The 21,389-nt window shown below is 36.2% G+C and overlaps 1 protein-coding gene across 1 annotated transcript in view; it reads left to right on the forward strand.

Moving 5' to 3' along the window:
- Window positions 1–930: 930 nt before the first annotated feature.
- Window positions 931–21,389, forward strand: part of EPHA6 (EPH receptor A6) — a gene marked incomplete at its 5' end in the record, with an annotated part of 345,320 nt that continues 324,861 nt past the window's right edge. Inside the window, one exon of the mRNA XM_010005499.1 lies at window positions 931–1,594. Coding sequence (XP_010003801.1) covers window positions 931–1,594 — 664 coding nt within the window. The remainder of the gene's footprint in view (window positions 1,595–21,389) is intronic.

The raw sequence follows: 21,389 nt of genomic DNA on the forward strand, positions 1-21,389 counted from the left end.
TGACTCAATTATATCAAAGCTATTTTGGGGATGTTGATAATCCTTTAGAGTACCAGATTATGTAATAAATTGGGCATTTGATTAGCCTTTCATAGGTAGCATTTGGATAATTTTTCAAAGATGTATGTTTTTTGAGAGCCTGTATGGAGGAATTTCCACTGGAATTTGAGAACATATTAGTGAAGTTGAAGTAATATAAAACCTTGTGGGGGGAGGAGGGGAGAAGAAAAAAAATAAATCCTCTATTTCTGAATTGTAAGAAAGATAATTTATAAAGACATGATGCCTGTGACAGATGTTTTAATTGATCTTATTTTAAGGTGTTTTTCTAGTGGAAATCAGTGTAATACAAACCTTATGGAGCCAGAAATGTAACATCTGTGTATATATACAGTTAAATGCTTCTAGGACAATTTTGTAAACCTGGACAACCTACACCAAACACCTCAGGCCCACCAAACCAGAGTGGTTGCATCTCAGCTGCTGACTGCTGCAAGTGCCTAGCCAGGGCTGTGTGCCTGACCTATGGGAATTGCTTGGACAGCCAGAGAGCCAACCCTCTGGTGTACCAGGACTGTTCTAGCAATATTTTCAGTGTAGATGATTGATTCTCAAGCCTAGGAATGTCTTCAGACTTACTAGATTTGCTAATATAAACATGGCCATATTTCCCTCTTCTACTTAGTAACATTAATTTAAAAATCTTTTTATTAATATGAATTTATGCTAGAGTATCTGAAATAAAACTTGTAGCATTCTGTAATTGGTACCTGTTTGTAACTACTCTCTTGGCACTAAAGTTTAAGAAAATAACTCTTCTTGGTTAAGCCACGTGTACATGGGTGTGGGTGTATACATGGGCTCTGTGTATATGCATATGCATGCTACATATTTTTTTCTTAATTTTCAAACAATTTTATTTCTTTTCAGTGGGATTCCATAACTGAGATGGATGAACACAATCATCCCATTCATACTTACCAGGTATGTAATGTGATGGAACCAAACCAAAACAACTGGCTTCGAACAAACTGGATCTCCCGTGATGCTGCACAGAAAATTTATGTGGAACTGAAGTTTACTCTGAGGGACTGCAACAGTATTCCATGGGTACTGGGAACCTGCAAGGAAACTTTCAATCTCTACTACATGGAGTCAGAGGAGTCTCATGGAGTAAAGTTCAAGCCAAACCAGTACACTAAAATTGACACCATTGCAGCTGATGAGAGCTTCACCCAGATGGACTTGGGTGACCGCATTCTTAAACTCAACACAGAAGTTCGTGAGGTTGGGCCAATAAACAAGAAAGGATTTTATCTTGCTTTTCAGGACATTGGAGCATGCATTGCTTTGGTCTCAGTCCGTGTTTATTACAAAAAGTGCCCTTTCACGGTCCGTAATTTGGCTATGTTTCCTGATACTATTCCAAGGGTTGATTCTTCCTCTTTGGTGGAAGTACGGGGCTCCTGTGTGAAGAGTGCGGAGGAACGTGATACTCCAAAATTGTATTGTGGAGCAGATGGGGATTGGCTTGTGCCTCTTGGACGATGCATCTGCAGTGTAGGATATGAAGAAGTGGATGGCTCCTGCCATGGTAAGAAAAAAAGTCTTATGATGTTGTATGCACAGCGTATATCTCATTGTGTATTGAAAATATTGCATCATGTTTTCAAGGAATGTCAGTTGTCCAGAAATAAGCAAGGTTATTTGAAGTCATGATATTGGGCATTGCTATAGTAACTAAAGATGACCTTCACTTGGTCTAATTTTAGGTGCCCACAGTGTGTTGATCAGCTAGTCACCTTGACTTGTTCTGTAGCTACTGTAATTAAGTGCTGGCTTTGGAGTAGGATTCCTCTAGCATGTTTTAGATATATATTGCAGGATGAGGTGAGCAGTGACTTAAAAACATCATTTTTACCTCCATATACCTGGAAAGAGAATCTAGGCAATTAACTCAGATTTTTCAAGATAAGCACATAAAACCAGTGGAGATTAATTCACCTGAAGAGATTATTTCATTATTCATGCTTCTGTAAGAAAAAGATTTTGAATGCCTTCGTGAATAACATTCATGTTAACGTAGTAGAAAATCATTAGGTATTAGATTCAATTGGAGATGTTAGAAGCCCCATTCAGGATTAATGCAAAAGCTTAAAATCACAGAATCACAGAATCCTAGGGGTTGGAAGGGACAATCAAAAGTGTGCAATATTGTTCAATCACAGTACCTAAGTAATGCTTTATATCTAATACTGCTTTTTCACAGAGACTAATGTACAAATGTAGTAACACATTTTTTTGTGAAGTAGGTGTCAGTGCATCAATTATTTGATGAGTGTTTTTTGCCACTGTCTTTTATCTTAGGAGTTGTCTATCTGAGGATAGCTGTGCTTGGTGAGTTCTCTTCAAGAATATTGCAGGGACTGTATGTGGTGCTGTTATGTATAGATCAATACAGCACTGCACCTTGTCACTATTAGAGCACTGGAAGAATGTTTCAAATCAAGGTTTCAACATGGAAATTAACTATAAAGGGGAATGCAGGTTATTCCCTTAACAGCCCCTCATTTTCATAGGTAGACAATGAACACACCCAGGAAAAGAAAGTATGTCTTTTGCACAATCCAAGTGTCATTGCATGTCTTTTTCCTGCTCTTAAGAGAGGTGGTTGTGTTTGTTGAACTTAGTGATAACTGGATTTCATGCATAAATGGGAAGATGAAGTTTACTTAAACTTCTGTGCTGTTTAGAACATCAATGCATTGCTAAAAGTTGGTAAATGCTGTGTTATACTTGAGTAAAGCCCAGGATCCTGGGCTATTCTGGATTCAATTTGAGACTACTATCTATGAAGAACATGCATTTGAGACTTATTTTCCACTTACCAGGACTGCTGGATAGATGACACATACTTCATCATAAAAGGCATGCATATTTTTATACTGCAAAGTTTCTTAGTAGTTAGTTTTTAGCTTCAGAAAGAATTACTAAAGGATATGTGTAATTTGTATGTTCTTCTACTGTACATAACAGTTTCAAAGTGACTTGAGAATCACATACCTCAGTAGCTGCTGAGCTACCACTCTGCTTCAACATTTGCTTTCTAGCAAAAATTAGAAAGAGTCCGTATCCATGAATTACACAAGGGACATGGCTGTTGTCCAAATATTTTGCTTAGGAGCTCCTCAGATTTGAGGATATTAGGCAATGTTGCACAGCAGCCTTGGATAATATAGAGAACTAAAGCATAGTATGCATTGTAATCAGAAAATGAAACGTGTTGCATAATCTTACTGGTTTTAATAATCAAAATGCACTCATGGTGAAGATATAATTTTGGCATTGCTATTACTGGAAGCAAGGATAATTTTGTCCATAAGGTCGAAAGTTTTCTCTCTTAATCAGGTAAGGATTTTTTTCAAGACACTGATGCTCAATGAATTTTTGTCCATTATGTGAGTGAGTTATATTCTAGAACTGTACCTACACAATATAACCAGCAATAAAAGCCCTCAAAACAGTCAGGAAACTTCTCTGCTGTGCATTGACTCCACTTGTTTATTCAATTGGCAGTTCAGTCTGTTGCTGAATAGGCACCTCTTAAATTATAAGAAATACCCTAAAGCTGTGAGTATTTGCCCCAAGAGTTGATACATCACTATTTAAAGAAAACTATAATCTGATGGAACTTCCATGTCTTTTGAAACAATTTTCATAGGTGTCTGATGTTGTCCTTTTAGTCATCTTCAGCATGTTTTAAGAAGAGTACTATTTTTTCTGACAGATTTTCAGTCTGTCTTGCCTTCCTTCATTAATGTCACGCCTAAGGCAAACCCAAATGGATAAGATACTTTCAGAACTGAAGAGCAACAATTTAATTTCACTAGTGCCCACTCTTCAACTCTTGTGCTTAAACAATGAGTAAGAAGGGTTACTGTCCAGCTGGTCTCGTTGCCCTTTATGCTAAAGCTACTGGTAGAGGTGCATGCCCAGGCAGCTGGGAATGTATTTTATACTGTGACTGTTTTGAGCATGGTGATCTGAACTGAGATCAGCACCAGTGTTGAGAGTAATCTTTCAGACAGTCTTAATGTCCTATTTTGAGACTTTGATTCTTGGCTGAGGCACGTATCACAAATTTACAGTTTAAAAGGTTTTTCAGTTATCAATACATCTTCAATTAATTCTGTCATACCTGTTAAATCATGAAATATTTGAACGTTACTGTCTAAGGGAAAATTTTTAAAATTTACATTTAGCTTCTTTTTGTATAAGCAGGGGGTGAGTGAAGGGTTGGTGGGGAAGAGAAAAGAAGCCACTACATCTTAGGTCGGCTAAGACCTGAGATGTGCTTAAACAATCTTAATGTCTTCTAGGTGGCTCCCCCAGATCCCAACCCAAAGCTCTTTTGTCCCTTCTTTTCATCTGCTGGAGTTAAAAATCTGAGTCTCAGAAGTATTTTACTTTGTTTTGTCAGTGCTCCTCACAGATGTACTCTGTGACACAGTCAAAACTTGCAGAGGGTGTCAAACTTTAAATTACACACCAGCACATCGTTCAGTGGGGAATAATAAGGTCTTTGTGGTGATTGTGGCCTATCTGTCACAGAGTTGAAGTAGTAAAATTGTGTTTTGATATTTGTGGAGGTACACACTGTATTCAGGAAGAACTAAATGGTATAAAGATTCATATTCTGCCTTTGTCATTGCTCATAGTTTCACAAAGCAGCATGAATGGGAATAAAAATGTCTGATCAGTTTTACCACTGTTATTAAAATCATAGGGAAGCAAGTGGCATCTGAAAATAACCTAACTGGCAATATTTCAGTTAATTCAATATAGGTTGGTTTTATATGAATCTCTCTTTATCTATTAATCTATCAGTATATTCCCTCTCTCTTGTATTTGCTTTTAAAAGAAGTATTATTTCAGAGTGAAAATATCATTTTAGAGTGAAAGTGTCTGAGAAGAATTCAAAACCGGCTTAAAATATCCATACTTATTAAATGTATACCCCAGTGTGTCTAGAACAGTTCAGAGACACATTGATAGAGGATTTTTCATTAATTTGGGGACTGTCTTCCTTTGCTGAACTCAGTGGGGAAAAAAGTCACATTGATTGAAAGTGTTTCACAGTTATTTGTGTGTCACAAACATTTCTTAATGGCATAACCTGAAATCAATCTGTCATTCTTTGATTTACATTTAATGTTGAGATTTTTTTTCCTCAAGATCATGAATTAGCAGCAGCATTCACATATTCTTCTGTTTCTTTAGGGATTAAGAGACAAGTTAGTACCAATAATTTGGCAATGCTATTCATAAATGGGAATCTAATATGAAGTGCTTGCTTTGCTAAATCATTGGTACCAGCCCCACTCACAAGTCATAGCATAGTTGGAGGAGGTACTGCACAGGATTTTAATAAACATCAATTAAAAATAGCAAGTTCAATGCAATATCTTTTCTGAATGTGAGTGCAAGATAGGTTGTGCTAAATTTAACAAATATATTTTATATATAGGCCATGTCAGGGAAAACTATATAAACTTAATTACAACAGTTCAGGTTTTCTTAGGTATGATATAGTAATAGTTGTGTTACTGTTAACTGAAGTCTGATTCTTCAATGATTTACCAAAAATAACGTGATTTAATCAAGGTAAGAAATTAACTGCAGATAAGAAATCAATTGTATATAGCAAATACTTATTACTATAGCAATTTCAGAATTCATTTTAGGTTCTTAAGTAATCAAACACTATGCAGAAGTGAATGGGTTGCCCAGGGAAGCTGTGGATGCCCCCTTCCTGGCAGCATTCAAAGCCAGGCTGGATGGGGCTTTGAGCAACCTGGTCTAGTGTGAGATGTCCCTGCCCGTGCAGGGGGGTTGGAACTGAATGATCTTTAAGATCCCTTCCAACCCAAACCATTCTGTCATTCTTTGAATGCATTGAGCATTTGTTTAATTGAAGAAACACTTCTTTCTGCTATTTATTACTCAAATTTGTGGTAAAGTTTCAATGTTAGTTTTTTGGTCTTGGCCTGTCTTTATCCTTTCCTTTTGATTAAATTTGAAAATATTTTAATTTTGCAAGTGCAACCTGACCTGGTCCTCATATACATACCAATATAATGTGTTTGTTACTGGATTACCAAGGAGTTAACGATACAGTCATGGTTTAGTTACTTGGCTGCTGGCAGTAAAACAGAAGAGAAAAAATATATGTATGTTGGTGTGATAAATTTCCACATAGTTACAGAGATACAATAAAGAGTAAGGTTCCTTTTGTTTTTTCTCCCAGGTATTTATATACTCATGGGATATACTCTTCTTTGCCTTTCTGTAAGCACCAAAGGAAGACTTGTAAAGGAAAGCTGGGAAAGTTCTCTTGGCCCTGGAGTAGATCCCTAAGACAGAGAGTGTAATTCCCTGGCAACTCTGTTGAATACCCAGAGATGGTGATTTCTCAGAAAGGCTGAATGAGTGGAGGACTGACAAGATCCACTGACTGTTCTTTTTCTGTTGTGAAATGGGACAGGTGTGGAAGCTCCTGGGACTTCTTGCAGTGTCTGTATTAGCTGATATGTTTTGTCTCCTAAGCACTACAGGTGATTTGCTTGCAGATGGAACTTGCTTCAATTCTCTTAAGTATCTTTTTCCTTTCAAAATACAGGGCAGACAGGTAGGTGGAATGATAATATGAACTTGGGAGATTAAATAAAAAATAAATTCTAACTGAAGCCTCATTTCTCCCTGAAATTCAAGCCTTTTGATTTTCTACTTTCAACTGAAACCTCAAGTGAAACTTCACAGTGAGCCCACTTCAGAGATAGTCACTGCAGTGTGCAAATGCAACAACCTTGTGCAGAAAGAGAGTGTGGATTTTTGAAGGAACAGGAAGGGAGGTAGGCAGGAGCATGTATAGAAATGATACGGAAAAGGTTAGAATGAGTGGTCAGGCGTGGCAATCATAGAATCATAGAATCGTCAAGGTTGGAAAAGACCATCAAGGTCATCAAGGCCAACCATCTGCCCTACAACTTGTAACCCCTAAACCACTTCCCAAAACACCACATCTACCCCCTTTTTTAACACCTCCAGGGATGGTACCTTCACCACCTCCCTGGGCAGTCTGTTTCAATGCCTGACCACTCTTTCTGTGAAGAATTTTTTCCTAAGATCTAGCCTCAACCTCCCCTGGCACAGATTGACCCGAGTGACAATTTATTTGTCAGTGTCAACTCTGTCGTTTTTATATTATTATATTATGTGGTTATTATATATAATGAATAATATATACAATGTAGAAAATAATAATATAAATAATAGTAAATTATCTCATAGTATTCTTTGTTTGCTCTGCACCCTTGCAGGACATGTTTTGATTAGCAGGCATCCCTTGAGAACATCCCAGAGAGCAGGGAGGGTGGGAAGGCTATAAAATTCTTCCTCCTTCTTGGATGTCAAAGGGGGTAGCTGTATATCATAATCTCTTCTACACTGATATCTTCTGAAGATCATTTAAATGTTGTTTTTTGAACAGTACCTGTGGCTTTTAGTTCAATTTAAAAAAAAATATTAAATAACCTGCTTTGCAGTATATTGCTTTGTAAAAATAAAAATTAAAACTTTGTTTTTTTCTAACTGTATCTGAATCAAGTATGCAGATATAAGAAACTGATTATTTGCAAACTGAATTAATACTAGGTAATTATTGTTTTTTACTTTTATTCTTCGATATGCAATACAGTGCAGTATTTGGTGTGAAACGTAGTTGGTGGCAGAATAAGCAATCCAGCTTTGGTTAAATAGCAAGATTCAAACTGAAAAGCTGTCACTATTTTCCGTTTGTACACATAGACTTGAATTTTCAGAAGCAAAAGCACAATAATTACTCAGATGTGTCTTGCCTCAGGTTTTGTGTTATTGTATACTTCTGGATATTGATCCTACCATAAATTCTTGATAAACAGGAGACAAAGATTGTCAAAGGGACTGCAGTGATTGATTTTGTTGTTCCTGTGTATAACTTGGTAATAGGGCTGCAAGATCTGAGATTAGCAGCGGCCCATAGTAAATAACAATTACTTGTTCTTGCTCTGCTGAAAGAAGTACCTGCCAGTGATGACCAATTGCAAAATTTGGTATACTACTGGAAGCAAGTTGTTAATGTTTTTCTTAAGTTTTAAAATGTACATGTTAATACTTTCAAATATAGTCATATATCTATTCAAATGTGTATAGAATGGATGGATTTTAAAATTGTTGTTTGATTAGTTGTTATTTTCTAACTTGCTGTGCAGATTCCTCAGCTACTTTGATATCTTTTTTTTTCCCCTCTGTCCATGAGGTTCATGTGCAGTGTGCCTCACCACTGCAGGGCAGGTAGTGGAGATAGCAACAGTACAGGTCTGTCAACTCTCATACTCTAAAGTGTGAAGGGGCTGGTACACATAGGCTGGGAGGTGCTCTTGTGTTGTGCTATGTGTGTGTCACCAAGGTGCCAAAGTAGGAAATAAGGACAGTGTCTGTAGGTCTCATTCACAAATATTTTAGTAAATCTGCATGCGGATGGATTTCCCTAGATAGGGTAAGCCACTGTCTTCCAATGATAATAATCTAGTGATAATTGAATTCTTGGTCAAGCTTTATACTTGGCTTACCAAAATAGACTTTTAATGAAACAAATTGAAAAAGGTTTATTTGATGCATGCTAACATTCAAGTTCTTCTTGTGTTGGTAAAAACAGGACTAACAGACTGATATGTAGGATGCTATAGTATGGCAAGAGGTGAAGAAGGAAGATACCCTACATTGCTTTCTTGTGTTTCTTGTGGTGGGATTGTACTTCAAAATGTGTATCACATACTGGAGAGGCTAAGTGCTTCTCCTTTCTTGAGTAACACAGCTTCTCCTTGCTAACCACACTAGTTTTTTTCTCCGTGTTTTGGGAGTGATTGGCTTGATCAACACACGATCAACTTTAACTATTTCAATAATCAAATATATTGAATGTAGGTGAGTTTTTCTTGAGTGAAAACTGTACCCTTCTCTGTTTAATGGATGTAAAAGTTCAGTATTGGTTGCTTATATCTTGTTACATCCATAGGGGGTTTTCCTTCAGCTGGATGATGGGGTTTTCTTAGTCAAGTATATTCTGCTTAGTGTGTAGGTTTCATCAACTTAATATGCTGAAAAATGAACTTCTTAATGAGTTCTGAAGAGGTGTTCTGTGACAAACCATAATGGTTCATTTATAAAGACCTAATAAAATTTGTTAAGTGCAGAAGTCAATGAAAGTTGCAGAAGATAAATACTTTGTGAGAAAGTGGTGATATAAAAATGTTGCCACTACATGGACAAAGAAACAATTTAACTGCACAATCATGTAAAAAAACATGTCGTAAGGACTTCCATAGGCATATGTTGCAGTGAAGTAACAGTTCTGGCTTAATAAGGGTTTGTTGTATTTGTCTTAGTGGAAATTCAGTTTCTGGAATATTTTTTCATCATTGACTTTTTGTGGTGGAGCTCTGAATAATAAGAATACATACAGCCATGAAAAAAATTGTAGTCAGTGCTCAGTGAAAGTTTCCAAGTTTTAACACAACAGTAGGCTGTGGATTTGTTAATATTGGTAAGAAATTTCAAATAAATCTTAGCACTTCATATAGATAAGTACACATGTATAATATTCAGGGAGAGTTCAGGCTCAGGAGTTCTCAGAATTTAGGAATTCATTTGCTTTAAAAAAACAACAAACAACACTTGTTTTTTCTCATGCTGCTACTAAGCATAAGCTGAAGAAATTTAAACATTTTAGAATGTTATTATTATGACATACTTGATGTCCCTTTGAGACCTCATAAAGTTGAGCTCTAAAATCTGAAGATAATCCCCTGTACTTTCTCTGAGGAAAGTTATTAATGAGTAATGCATTCACAAATAAACCATAAAACACAATCTGTAATGGAACTGTTCCCAGAGAGGTAACCCATCATTTTATTCAGTCAATTATTAAAGCATTTGTGCTGAGAAATGTAATTTCAAAAGCAATCAATAAAGGGTTTCCTATTGCAGGGTGTATCCTGGGAATTGCAAGCAGGAGTAAAGTGGTTGCTAAGACTTTTTTGACAGAAAGTTTGTCTCGAATTCAAAAGAACATGTAGGATTGTTTGATAACTTGAACTGTGTTTGCTTCTTATAACTCTTGGTAAGAATGCCAGTGAGGTGAGATTTGCTTTAGCTAAGCAACTTACCCTTTTTTTCCTAAAACTTAAGATTGAAAATAATATTGAAAGCAGGTGTTTTACACAGCAAGGTTGACAGACTATAAAGTCAACAAATGTCATGGACTAACTCAGATTTTAAGTGCAGTAGTATTCAAAAGATTCTCAGAAATCACCCACACACGCACACACGTCTCCAAATTTTCTTCCATGTTACAGGCATCATTTGAGCAAAGCAATTTGGAGGCTGCTCACAAGCTTAAGCTTTTGCCAAAGAGAAAAAGAAATAATTGACTGGCAAATGCAATACTATTAACAACCAGATTTATGACTGACACCTTTGTATAAGAGAAAAAGGAGATAAAGGAAAACTTCCATGAAAGTTGCGGTGCCACTTACCGAGATTTCTTTGTCCTTAGTAATTTAGTTCAGGGTTCGTGACACAATACTTATTGAGGGGGCAGAAGTTTGACTGCCTTTACAGCTCCTCTCAAAACAAAACCTCATCCCTGGTAGCACATCACCTCACACCACTGCTTGAGCGCAGTGTGTCCCAGAGCTGCTCTGGGGTCAGAGTGAGGGCTGTATGTTGCTCCCTGGTCCCTGTTGTGTCGAGAAGGCTCAGCACCTTCAGCTTGATGGAGTTGAAATGGTCAGTTCGCTGCAATTTACAGAGCTGAACCTGCAGCTTTCCAGAGAAATGATGAAGATGGATGGCTACTGAGCTGCAGTGCTGTTTGAAGACTTTTGGAGGTCTCTTGGCAGGAAGAGAGGTTCGGTAACTGAAACTTCAGAAGGTCAGCTGCTATGTTACTTTTGGATGCCAAATTCTGAATAGGAAACTGATTCTTTTGCGTCTGTAGTGTCATAGTGCTTTGGTGTCCTTCGTGCTTTTAACATCTTTTGTGGGGAGCTGGAAGAGCTTGCTGGGCAGGCAGATTCTAGTGCTCACTTGCAGAAACATTTCTCATGGCACCCGGTGGTAATATATAAAAGGAAATGTAGCTGAACATCTTACAGTTTAGGGATGCTGGTTTACTATTTTGAAACATCTGCCCCTGCTCTGGCATATCCGTGATAATCTTATAAAGGTGCTATTGTTGCTACTTGTTTTACTGCTTTTTGGCATTATCATTATTACTGTTATTGACCTACTTTGTAGAATATTTCTGCTTGCCCAGCATCTCGCTTCCCATATCTGCTAATCTGAACAAGTTCTGATGTGTTCTTTTGGTCTTACTGCTCCCTCAGTATCAATCTTGGTGGTATTTATGTAAATATTGTAGTTTGTCTCTCTTAAATCTTCTTTTCTATCTGAGCTTTCATCTCATATAATTTGGATTTTTTCAAATAATCTTGAGATATTCAAAAGACACCAAAACCAAGCAAAAAAACACAACAAACCAACAACACCAAAACAAACAAACCAAACAAAACACCAATTAACAGCAAACACAACAAAACATGTCCTGAAGACAGAAAATTCTTTTAACTTATGGTTCATAATTTTATTTTGGTGTATAAAAAGTGAATTGTATCCAAAGAGCTAATTTGCTGGGAAATCATGGGAAGATTCTGGTGACAAGTTTACTTCTATATCCCAAAGGTCTTACTTTCATTCTCTTTTTAGGTAAGTCATCAAGTAAAAGTTTTTTATTAACATTTTTCATGTTATGTTGATTAAAAGATAAATACTTCCAAAGATAAACGGGACAAAAGAAATAGTTCTTATGCTGATCAGTGATTAAAATTGACTGGAGGATTTGAAGAGAGTCAAACTGAATACAATGGTTATTCTTTGTATGTGCAAACAGCATTCTCAGTATGTCTGTTGAACAGGATTCTCTGGTTGTTAAGATGAAAATTTTCAGAAAGTTGGAAGGTATTTATCTTCTGTTTCTTCTGTATCAACCTGCTCTAAGCAGTGGATGCACCTTCCTAGGGCACTTTGAGGCAAAAAAATTGGATTTGATTGAGTGCATTTCTGCAATTTTTTCAATTGCTGTTTTTGTTTTTATCTTTATGTAATTTTGTTACAGCCTTTTTCTCCTACTCATGCCTTATTTTTCTGCTTCTTTTATGTAAAAACAAAATATATTTGTCCTTAAATGTTCCATTTTATTAATAGCGTGCCAAGAGTTTGAGGTAGTGCTTCAGGAGTATGCATGTTTCTTTATCCTCTGACATACTTCTAAGATGAAAATGTTTTCTAAATGTAAAAACTGTTTACTTGTCCAAATGAGAAAACGAGGCTATTATATTGGTAGCATTTAAAAAAAAAAAAATTAAAAAATAGTATTACCAAAGATAACCCACAAAGTCTCATGTTTCAACATCCAGACAGTGTGTTCCTGTGCCGAACATAGATATTCAACTGTACAGGATAGTTCTGCGGAGTTTGAGGGATCTAGGTTTTTATTAGGTGTTTAGTGCTCACAGCAATGGTATGAAAGAAAGCACAGCCAAAGAAATTAAAGTTAATTCTTATTGGTTACCATATATTACCTTTTCCCTAGAGGTTTATGCAGTTATGTTTTGTTATAGTATGCATTTGAAGTAGTGCCATTACAGCTGATGGTTCATAGCAACTGCTTAACCACTATTTGAATCCATGTATCCCGACATCATTTCAACTGCAGTGATAAGTGGCAGCTCTTTCTTGTGTTCCACACAACATGCGGAGCCAGCCCAGACCTCCACTGGAGCAGGCCCACAGCCCTTCTTGCAGGAGCCATTATCTGCTCATGGTGGTCTCACGTCTCACGCCTTCCTTACCTCTTTCTCTGAGGCAACAGCTGCCTGTGTTTCCTCACCAGCAGCTCATAGACAATCTGCCTCAGACCTGATCTCCAGACTGTTACCCATCTCCTAAACCTCACCTGACACTTGTCCACCATGTTTAAGCATCACAATCAGAGCAGCAATACATGCATTTTTGTGATTGATGTAGACTTAAAAGGCTCCATTAACAAAATTAGACCATTTTTTATGGTCTGACACTTTTCTAAAATGCAATCCTGTAATAATTTAGTTGATGTGCTGAAGGTTCATTTCTTGAAGGGCTTTAGTTTTTTTGGGTTTTAGTTTGGTTTTGTTTTGGCTTTCCCCCCTGCTCCCTCTCCTCTTAATTTTACTTGTAGGAGACCCTTCAAATCAGAGGAGAATATTCAACAGTAAAGAATATTGACTTCACTAGAGGTGGCTAACCTGGTGATGCTGGTCTTTTGAACAGTAATTTCTATCAATCTTTCTACCCTGCAAAGTAAATATCTCAGCAAAGGAATGTGATCCTTGGGAACTGACCCACTGCAGCAAGCTTGTGCTGTTCCAGGGTTATGTCTGCTAATGGTAGAATAAATTATGTAAAATAGGCCTCGTACCTACCAGTGAGACATCTAACAGAGTCAAGGACTGCACTTGAAATATCTTTCTTTAAAGCAACATTGCTTCAAAGGGATAGTGATCAAAGCATGAATAAATTCCTGAAGGACATGGAAATGTATGCATAAAGAGATCATACTCCAAATGCTAACAATGAATGTTTAGTTATTTGGTAGCTGGCTATTATTATATAATAACTAGGTATGTGAAATGTCTTAATTTTGCTGTGACAGCTTGACGGTATTCCCAGATGTTAAATTTTTCAAAGCTTATCTTATATGCATTCATAAACAAGATGAAAGTGTTAATTCTAATTAAAATGATGCACAGTTCAGTTGCAGCCCTAATAAAGTCCCCATGGAACAGTAAATTTGATAGCAATGCATCTTCTATGCAGAGTCAGAATTTAGATTTCAATTTTACTGTAAAAAAGTCTTTAAGGAAAAAGTGAATATAGGTAGTCAAGATAGAAAAACTGAAAATTCATATTCAAAAGTCATTTGAATATGTGCTGTATTTTACATACCAGTATCTGTCAGTATTGGCAGTTAAGGCAAGAAACGGGGGGAGAGGAAAACCAAGTCTCCCAAGCTTAATGAGTATTCTAGAGTCCTGAAGTATTTATTTCACTTGGTGAGTATGGTCTTAATGGTCATACTCATCATTGTATCATCTCACTGCAAATTTGTAAATGTAATTTTTTTAAATGTAGCATACTTCAATATTAAACTATTGCATTGTGGAGAAGCTTTATACATGTGTGCGTTCAAGATGTCTTTGTGGGAACAGCCAGAATTTTAGTGTAGAATTGTTGGTACATCAGAGACCAGAATGATAGTTAAAGATGTAAAAGTATTTTTTATTTGTAGCTCAATAAATTTTCCACCACATTAGACAGACAACTTATATAAAAGAAGCTGCAAATGACACTCTAAAGACCCTGGGAAGAGACACTGGGGAATGCCTGAAAACATAGCTGGTTTGTAGTGTTTAGGATGCCAGTGAAGGTGAATCCCAAAGTAAGAGGATATTTGCATTTTCTTTTTAAAATCTGAACAGGGATTCTTTAACTCAGAGAAAATAAATAATACATTGTATTACCTCTACGTATACTTTTATCTATAAGCTATGCATTATTACCATCTTGCATATTTATTTCAGTTGTTTAAAATTATACGCACAATTACCATAATTAACAGGTCATGGCAAACCAAGCTACTAAGAGAAATCCTGTGTTGTGAAGAAACTTGAGTTTGCAAAATGTCTTTTTCAATTCTCAATAAAAATCCATTTTACCTTCAAAGAAAAGTTGGGGGGGGAAATTTAGATTGATATTATTTTTTATTTCCTTTTGTATTATGCATTTTAAAATGCTTTCCATAAGAAATGTGAAGTAGACTGATCATGCAATATTAAAAAAAAGAATAGATTGTGACTGCATTATAGAAAATTGAAAATCCACAGCATGCAAAATGTTTCACTTTTGTCAAAAAAACATGTTCTAATCACAAGTTGTTAATGTCTCAGTCTTTTGTGGTTCATGTATTGTTGGGGTTTTTTAAAGTATTTTAGTTTGCATATACTGACATACATTGACTTGGGTTATGTGAGCTGTACTGTTTTTGTAACTTAATCAGGTGGCTAAAATTTTGAATGGAAATATCCTGTGTGAAAGTTTTTCACATTTGTTGAAATTCCAAATATTTTGTGAAAAGTCTGAAAATAAACTACTGTGTTTAACTGAAAAACAGATAAACAGGGCTAGCAGAAGAGAAATCTGTTTACATCCATAATTTCCCTAAGGAAATGGCCATCGTACTAAAAAGTCTCACTACAGAGTTTATTCAGTGCTCTGAACTGGTTGAGGTCTCTGGATGGCACCTGGCTGGTATGTGGGAGATTGGCTTGGCTCCTTTTGCTAAAAATCATTAGATTTTCCCTTTGATGAATGTCTCAGATTAACTGGAGGGGGGTGGGGAAAGAAAAAAGGAAAAAAAAAAAAGTAGTAGTTGTATTAATTTATATACATAGATTAAATTGACCTGAATTTTGCTAGTGAAAATGCTTTCTTCCTTAATTTGTGTGGTGATGATTTGTAAGCTGTGAATTTCTAAAGCTTTCTGCAATAAATACAGTGGAGAAATTGGTTATTGATGCATTAGTGGCTCTGAAACCCAGGCTTTAATCTGATAGCAGGAGTGAGGTGGTATAGGGCCATAGGAAGCAAAAAAGAGTATTTCAGGACAGACTTGCAAATAAACTATTAAACTATATGTATTTTGGTCTGTGGATATTGAAAAGCATAAGTTAGAAATTTCAGTAAGAAACTGAGAACAAGACCAATTACATTTTCCAGATTTTTTCTGGAACACTTCTTTGGAACTTCATTATAAGATGGAGCCTCTTGTGTGCATGTTTCAAACTTGGAAAGCTGAAAAATCCACTGAGACTTCATAGCTAAAATTAGTAGGCACTATACGCTTTTCAAGCTCCAAGGTTAGTCACATTTGCTATGGCAAGTAAGTACACGCCAACATATATATACCCAAGAACAAACCCAGGAACAAATGTGCATGCTATCTTTACTAAATATGTGGGTTTGTTTTTTCTTTTTGCAGAAAATGTGAGTTGTGTGGCTGACTTATTTTTGCTCATAAGCCTATCAGACTTCCTTTTTCCTTTCCTGTTGCTAGAGCTGGTTTTCTGATACAGTAATTATGATGAACCTAAGAATAAGCTGACATAATTTAGCCAGGTCCTTTATTATTTGAATTTTTAAAACACCTCACTTGTCCTTTATAATTTATCTTAGGAGTTTAGGATTCAGTTTTAGATCCTGCAGTGCTGATATGTACACATGAAAATACTACATACTGACCTCAGAATTTTCCAGTGTCAGACCACTTTATTTGTAGCAATTCCAGGTTATAAACCTGGCAGGGAATTTTTTATTATTATTATTTTGGCGGTTGTGGTGATGTGCAGTATAAGAACGGTGAGTGAAAGTTCTGTAGTTTCAAAATAAAAATTGTGCCTCATTTCCATTAGAGTCATGCCAATTAGAATCAAGTCAGTGGTTGACTAAGTAATTGTTAATGCATGTGTGCCATAATAATCAGAAAAAAAAAATCTAGTCATCAACTTTATAGCTGTTAAATAACTGTATAGGCTTAGATTAGAGGGAGGACAACATTTACAGGGATCAGCAGGCACAACCACCTTCATAATTCTCCGTTAGTGTGATTTACTATTTATACAGAAGTTTTTCATACTTTTTTGACTTTTTTTTAGTGTGGGTTTGTGTTTTGTTTTGTTTTAAAGAATGAAGGAGCAGTATATGAAGTAAAGTTGTAGAAAAAATATATTCTAACAGTTCAGGCTGTTTTATGCTAGCAATTTGACATCTACATCCAGATCTAGTATCACAACATTTTAAAACTTAGAGCTAACTTTGTGATGTGTTTAAATCTAAGAATGCCATAACATGAACTACTGTTAATAAAGAAACCTCGCATAAACTGAATTTTTCCCCTAAAGGAAGAGGTGGACTGACTAAATGAAAATAAATTTTAAAACAACCCACTCACATCCCAGGTAGCTTAGAAATTAAAATTCTGCAAATAATTGTGGAATTGCTCTCTGTGGACAGATTTTGTCCTTTTGCAAATATAGGTCACGCTAATCACTATAGCCTACAGAGAGAGATTTTTCTTTTTACAGTAAACGTAAAAATGTTGCTTGCAAGCTGTCTGCAGATAAAATTATATGCCTTTCTAAAATACATTTCCTAGTCTAATCACCCAAAACTAAACCACATATTTTTAAAAAGCAGCATTGAGATTGCTCTTACCCCATGAGTGTTGAATTAGAGTAAATTCAATAAATACTCTAAGGGAAAAAGATCTGAAGAGGAATTATTCTTTTATACCATCCAGTGCTTGGATGGTACTCATTTTGTAGTAATAGTGCATTTGAGAAACCTGTATCTACAATGGAACAGACAGGTCTCCCTCTCCTTTTTTGTGCATTGATGCAGCTGGAGGCAGGCATGAGGGACCAGAGCTGGCTGCTGGGATGGGCTCCCCTGTGGGCAGTATCTTGCTGTGGTCTTCTCTAGGCTTCTGCACTAGCTGGCATGTTTGATGAGAATCAGTGTATTTGTCTGAATTATTTCTGCTGCTCCTTGGCATAATAGAGACATAAGGAGCTGAATCACACTTCCCACAGAAGGGGGGGTGATGTGGGCACAGCCACCTCTGCCTCACGGCACCACCCTTGGCAAGAAACCCTCTCTCCCCAGCAACAGATCAAGATTTTGTCTTGGAAAGACCAGGAGGGAACTAACATGCATGACAAGTATGGCCAAGGGCCTAAAAGTGAGATGGAGGTTATTTTACACTGTCAACACACGTTTTATTAATTTACCAGTCTTCTTACCCATAATCTCTTTTCACCAGTGCTGCAGTGTCCAAGCAAAGTCTGCAAATGCTTAAGCATCTGAAGTTGCTGCTGGTGTATTCAGTCAGACGTGACCAGTTAGCATCTTTGGTTATTAAATTCTCGTACCAGAGGTTGCTAATTTTGGTAGTGACTCTTTTGCATGAAGTTACTTTTCCATAACTAGAAACTGCTACATTGTAAACATGTTGAGAAAGCTGTGATTTCCAGATCAGAAGGAAATATTTTATCCACAGTGTGGAAGCTCTAGTTTGAAATGTTTGCAGCTTTTTTTCCTTTGCTTTTTTCTTTTTCTTTCTCTTTTCTTTTTTTCTCTTTTTATTTTTTTTCTCTTTATCTTTTTCTTTTCTTTTCCTTTCCCTCTCTCCCCCCCCTTTTTTTATTTTTTCTCACAGTACCCAGTCTTGTATAAAAAAGATATAATTTGTAAAGAGTAGCTAGGAATGGTGAAAACTACTGAACAGTAATATTTACAGTTAGCAGAAAAGAAAGTGTGTGTACTAATAATAGTAACAATTAAAAAAGGATTTTCTTTCAAGAGAAACCTGTAAAACTGTTATCTTTGTGTCAGATTTATGGGCTTTCCTACTCTTTGGGAATAAATTAGGTAAACCTGAAAGGGATGAAGGTGAAGTAGCTATAAAGCAGCCTATTGATTTTTTACTAAATTTCTGTCTTTGGTAGTTTTTACAGTTGCCTGCATCCAAAAAAATCAGTGTAGTTACTAGAAAAGCAGTGTAAGTAATTGGTATTTGATTGGCTCTTTATTCCTGTATCTTATCCCTCTTTACGTAAATGTTAATAGTATCGGCAGAGCAATTCAACCTGAAACTCAAGGACAAGAGCATTAAACTTTTCTGTTACATCAGAAATGAGTAGTAGTTCTATAAAATATATTAATGTAGTGGTTTTAGCTTGAACTTCCAGAAACATCAGTGCTTTTACTTCTTGCACATACATTCTCCTAGGTTTTTCTGCAACTATTTTGTTTTCCATTTCTGAAGGGTGTGTGTTTGTGCTTTCTTGGATTTGTTTGTTTGTTTGTTTCTTGGCTTTCAGGTTTTTTATTTAGTTTTTTAAGAGGACTGCAATAAGGATATAAAACATGGGCATTCTGAGGGAAAAACCCAAAACAGCTATTGTTACTGAGAAAACTCCATGATAAGCTATTAAAATAATAATGGTGAACTCCTTTTCTCAAAAAGGATGTGTAGCTGGGAAAATGCATGACAGTAGTTCCACTGTGAACAATTAGATGTGCAGGTATCTTGAAAAGCAGGTGACCTGATAAAAATCTTTTCAGTATTTTTCCTCCACATTAGACTTCTGTGCTTGTAATAGTTGTAGAAAATAATGAATCCTTAAAAAAAACCCAAGTACAGTCTGCAGTTCATTGAGTACATTAAACATAAGGAAATTGGTAGTGTTGGTTTGGGCTTTACCATCTTAGTCAAGTGATCTGGCTTAATACCCTGTCAAACTTGTCAGCTGAAAAAAAAAGGATTGTTTAATCTTTGCTGCATTCAGTAAAGTAGCTTTTTTATTGGTACCAAAATGTTACCTTAGTGCTCTACATTGCTTCATGAAGCATTCGTCCTGCATGCAAATGCAGTACAATAGCATTGGTGAAATGGAGGGGGAAAACTGATTTTCACATGTGGAAAAGAGACTGAGTGCATTTGAAAACTGCTCTGGCTTCACTGCAGGGTTACTGCAAGCACTTTCATATTAGCAGCCATTTGTGAGAATTTATTTTGAGGGGTTTTTTGGTGTGTGTTTTTTTTTTTTTTTTAAGGTGACAAACTTTGAAACAGTTTGGATCATATTTTAAGTTAATGTTAATATTTATTGTGTTTCTGTCAGAAATGGCCATCATTGTAAGGTGTGAGAGACCAGTCTCCTCTGAATTGTTTGTGCAATTAATGGGAACAGCTTGGTTCCACCAGCCAGTGAGTCAAAGCAGCAATCAAATGTAATGCACTGACATATCCTTTCAATCAACTAATTTCTGTCCATTGCCTGAAAAAGATTCTCAAGGCAAATATTGTGAGGCTGAAGTTTGCACTTGTCTGTTTTGTTTTAGGAGGTACATAACAGAATTATAAGCGCACTGAATTTAAAAAAAAAAAAAGGCACGACTGGATGTATTTTATTTATTTGTGTCATCCCTGGGATATTTCACTCTTCTTCCACTCTTTGCGTTCAAATATTGTGAAGATGTTACCTTTCAAAACACAGTACTTCCCTGAGGAAAATGTGGCAGAACTTGCTGTAGTCAGTATTCATAATGCATCTGCCAAGGAATGTTTATCTCTCTTTTCCCTCAGGTTGTGATGCTCCTCTTCTAAGGGTCTGCTGGTCAGTGTATTTCTCATTCTTTCAGAACAAGCATTTGCATATCAAAGGCCTGATAGGAGTAAACATATTTGATACTTCCATCTGTCATTTTCTTCCCATTGAGACACAAAATAAAAACAGTGTAACAAGCAAGAGGTTTATTCTTTGTCCTTTAATTCTATACCATTTTGCTTTGAATTATAAAGGATGCTTAGATACAATTTTCTATAGCTGTGTTTGTTTCTATTAAGGTCTTTTCATTGAAGCTATCCTAAAAGTAAAATCAGTACTCTTTGAAGAAGTGGTACTTCTGAGAACAAAAAAAATTGCACCTTCCTTATTCATTTCTTAACTCTATGTTTTGTAGTATTTAAAAAGGAACAAAAAGATTCAGAATGTCTTCAGTCTTTCTTTATTAATAAAAACTTCAACTCTACACATCTTTACCTTCCTGCAAATTTAATAGTACTTAATACTCTTTTGTAAAGCCAACATAATTCCGTGGTGTATCTACTGACATGAGAACATGTTTTGTTTTCATTTATCACTTCTTTTGCATTATTTTTCAGTAGAAATTTATCTTTGGAATGTCAAGGAATGAAATCTCCCAGAACCTGGTATTAAGAATAAATCAGAGAGATAATATCCCCTCATCCTGGAGGGTGGTTCTCCCTTCTGGAGTGTCAACCTCTCCACTCATCTTGGTGTTGTCAACAAACTTACTCATTGCAGAGAATGAAACTGTCCAAAACCTGGTATTAAGAATATATTAGAGATTGTCTGCAGAAACTGAATTGCTGTTATTAGTGTCTGAATTCCTGTTTATTTTGAAAGCTGAACTCATTCATTTAGGGAACATTTAGGTGAGCATCCGACTCACCTCTCTGCCCTGCACAAACGAGTTTGGTGCTAGCTGGGTCTCACGGGGCTAGACAGCAGCTGCACAAGGATCCCAAGGGAACAGCAGTTTCTCTGTTT

This window comes from Chaetura pelagica, unplaced genomic scaffold (assembly GCF_000747805.2).
Source record: "Chaetura pelagica isolate M959 unplaced genomic scaffold, ChaPel_1.0 scaffold39, whole genome shotgun sequence".
NCBI classification, from domain to species: Eukaryota; Metazoa; Chordata; class Aves; order Apodiformes; family Apodidae; genus Chaetura; species Chaetura pelagica.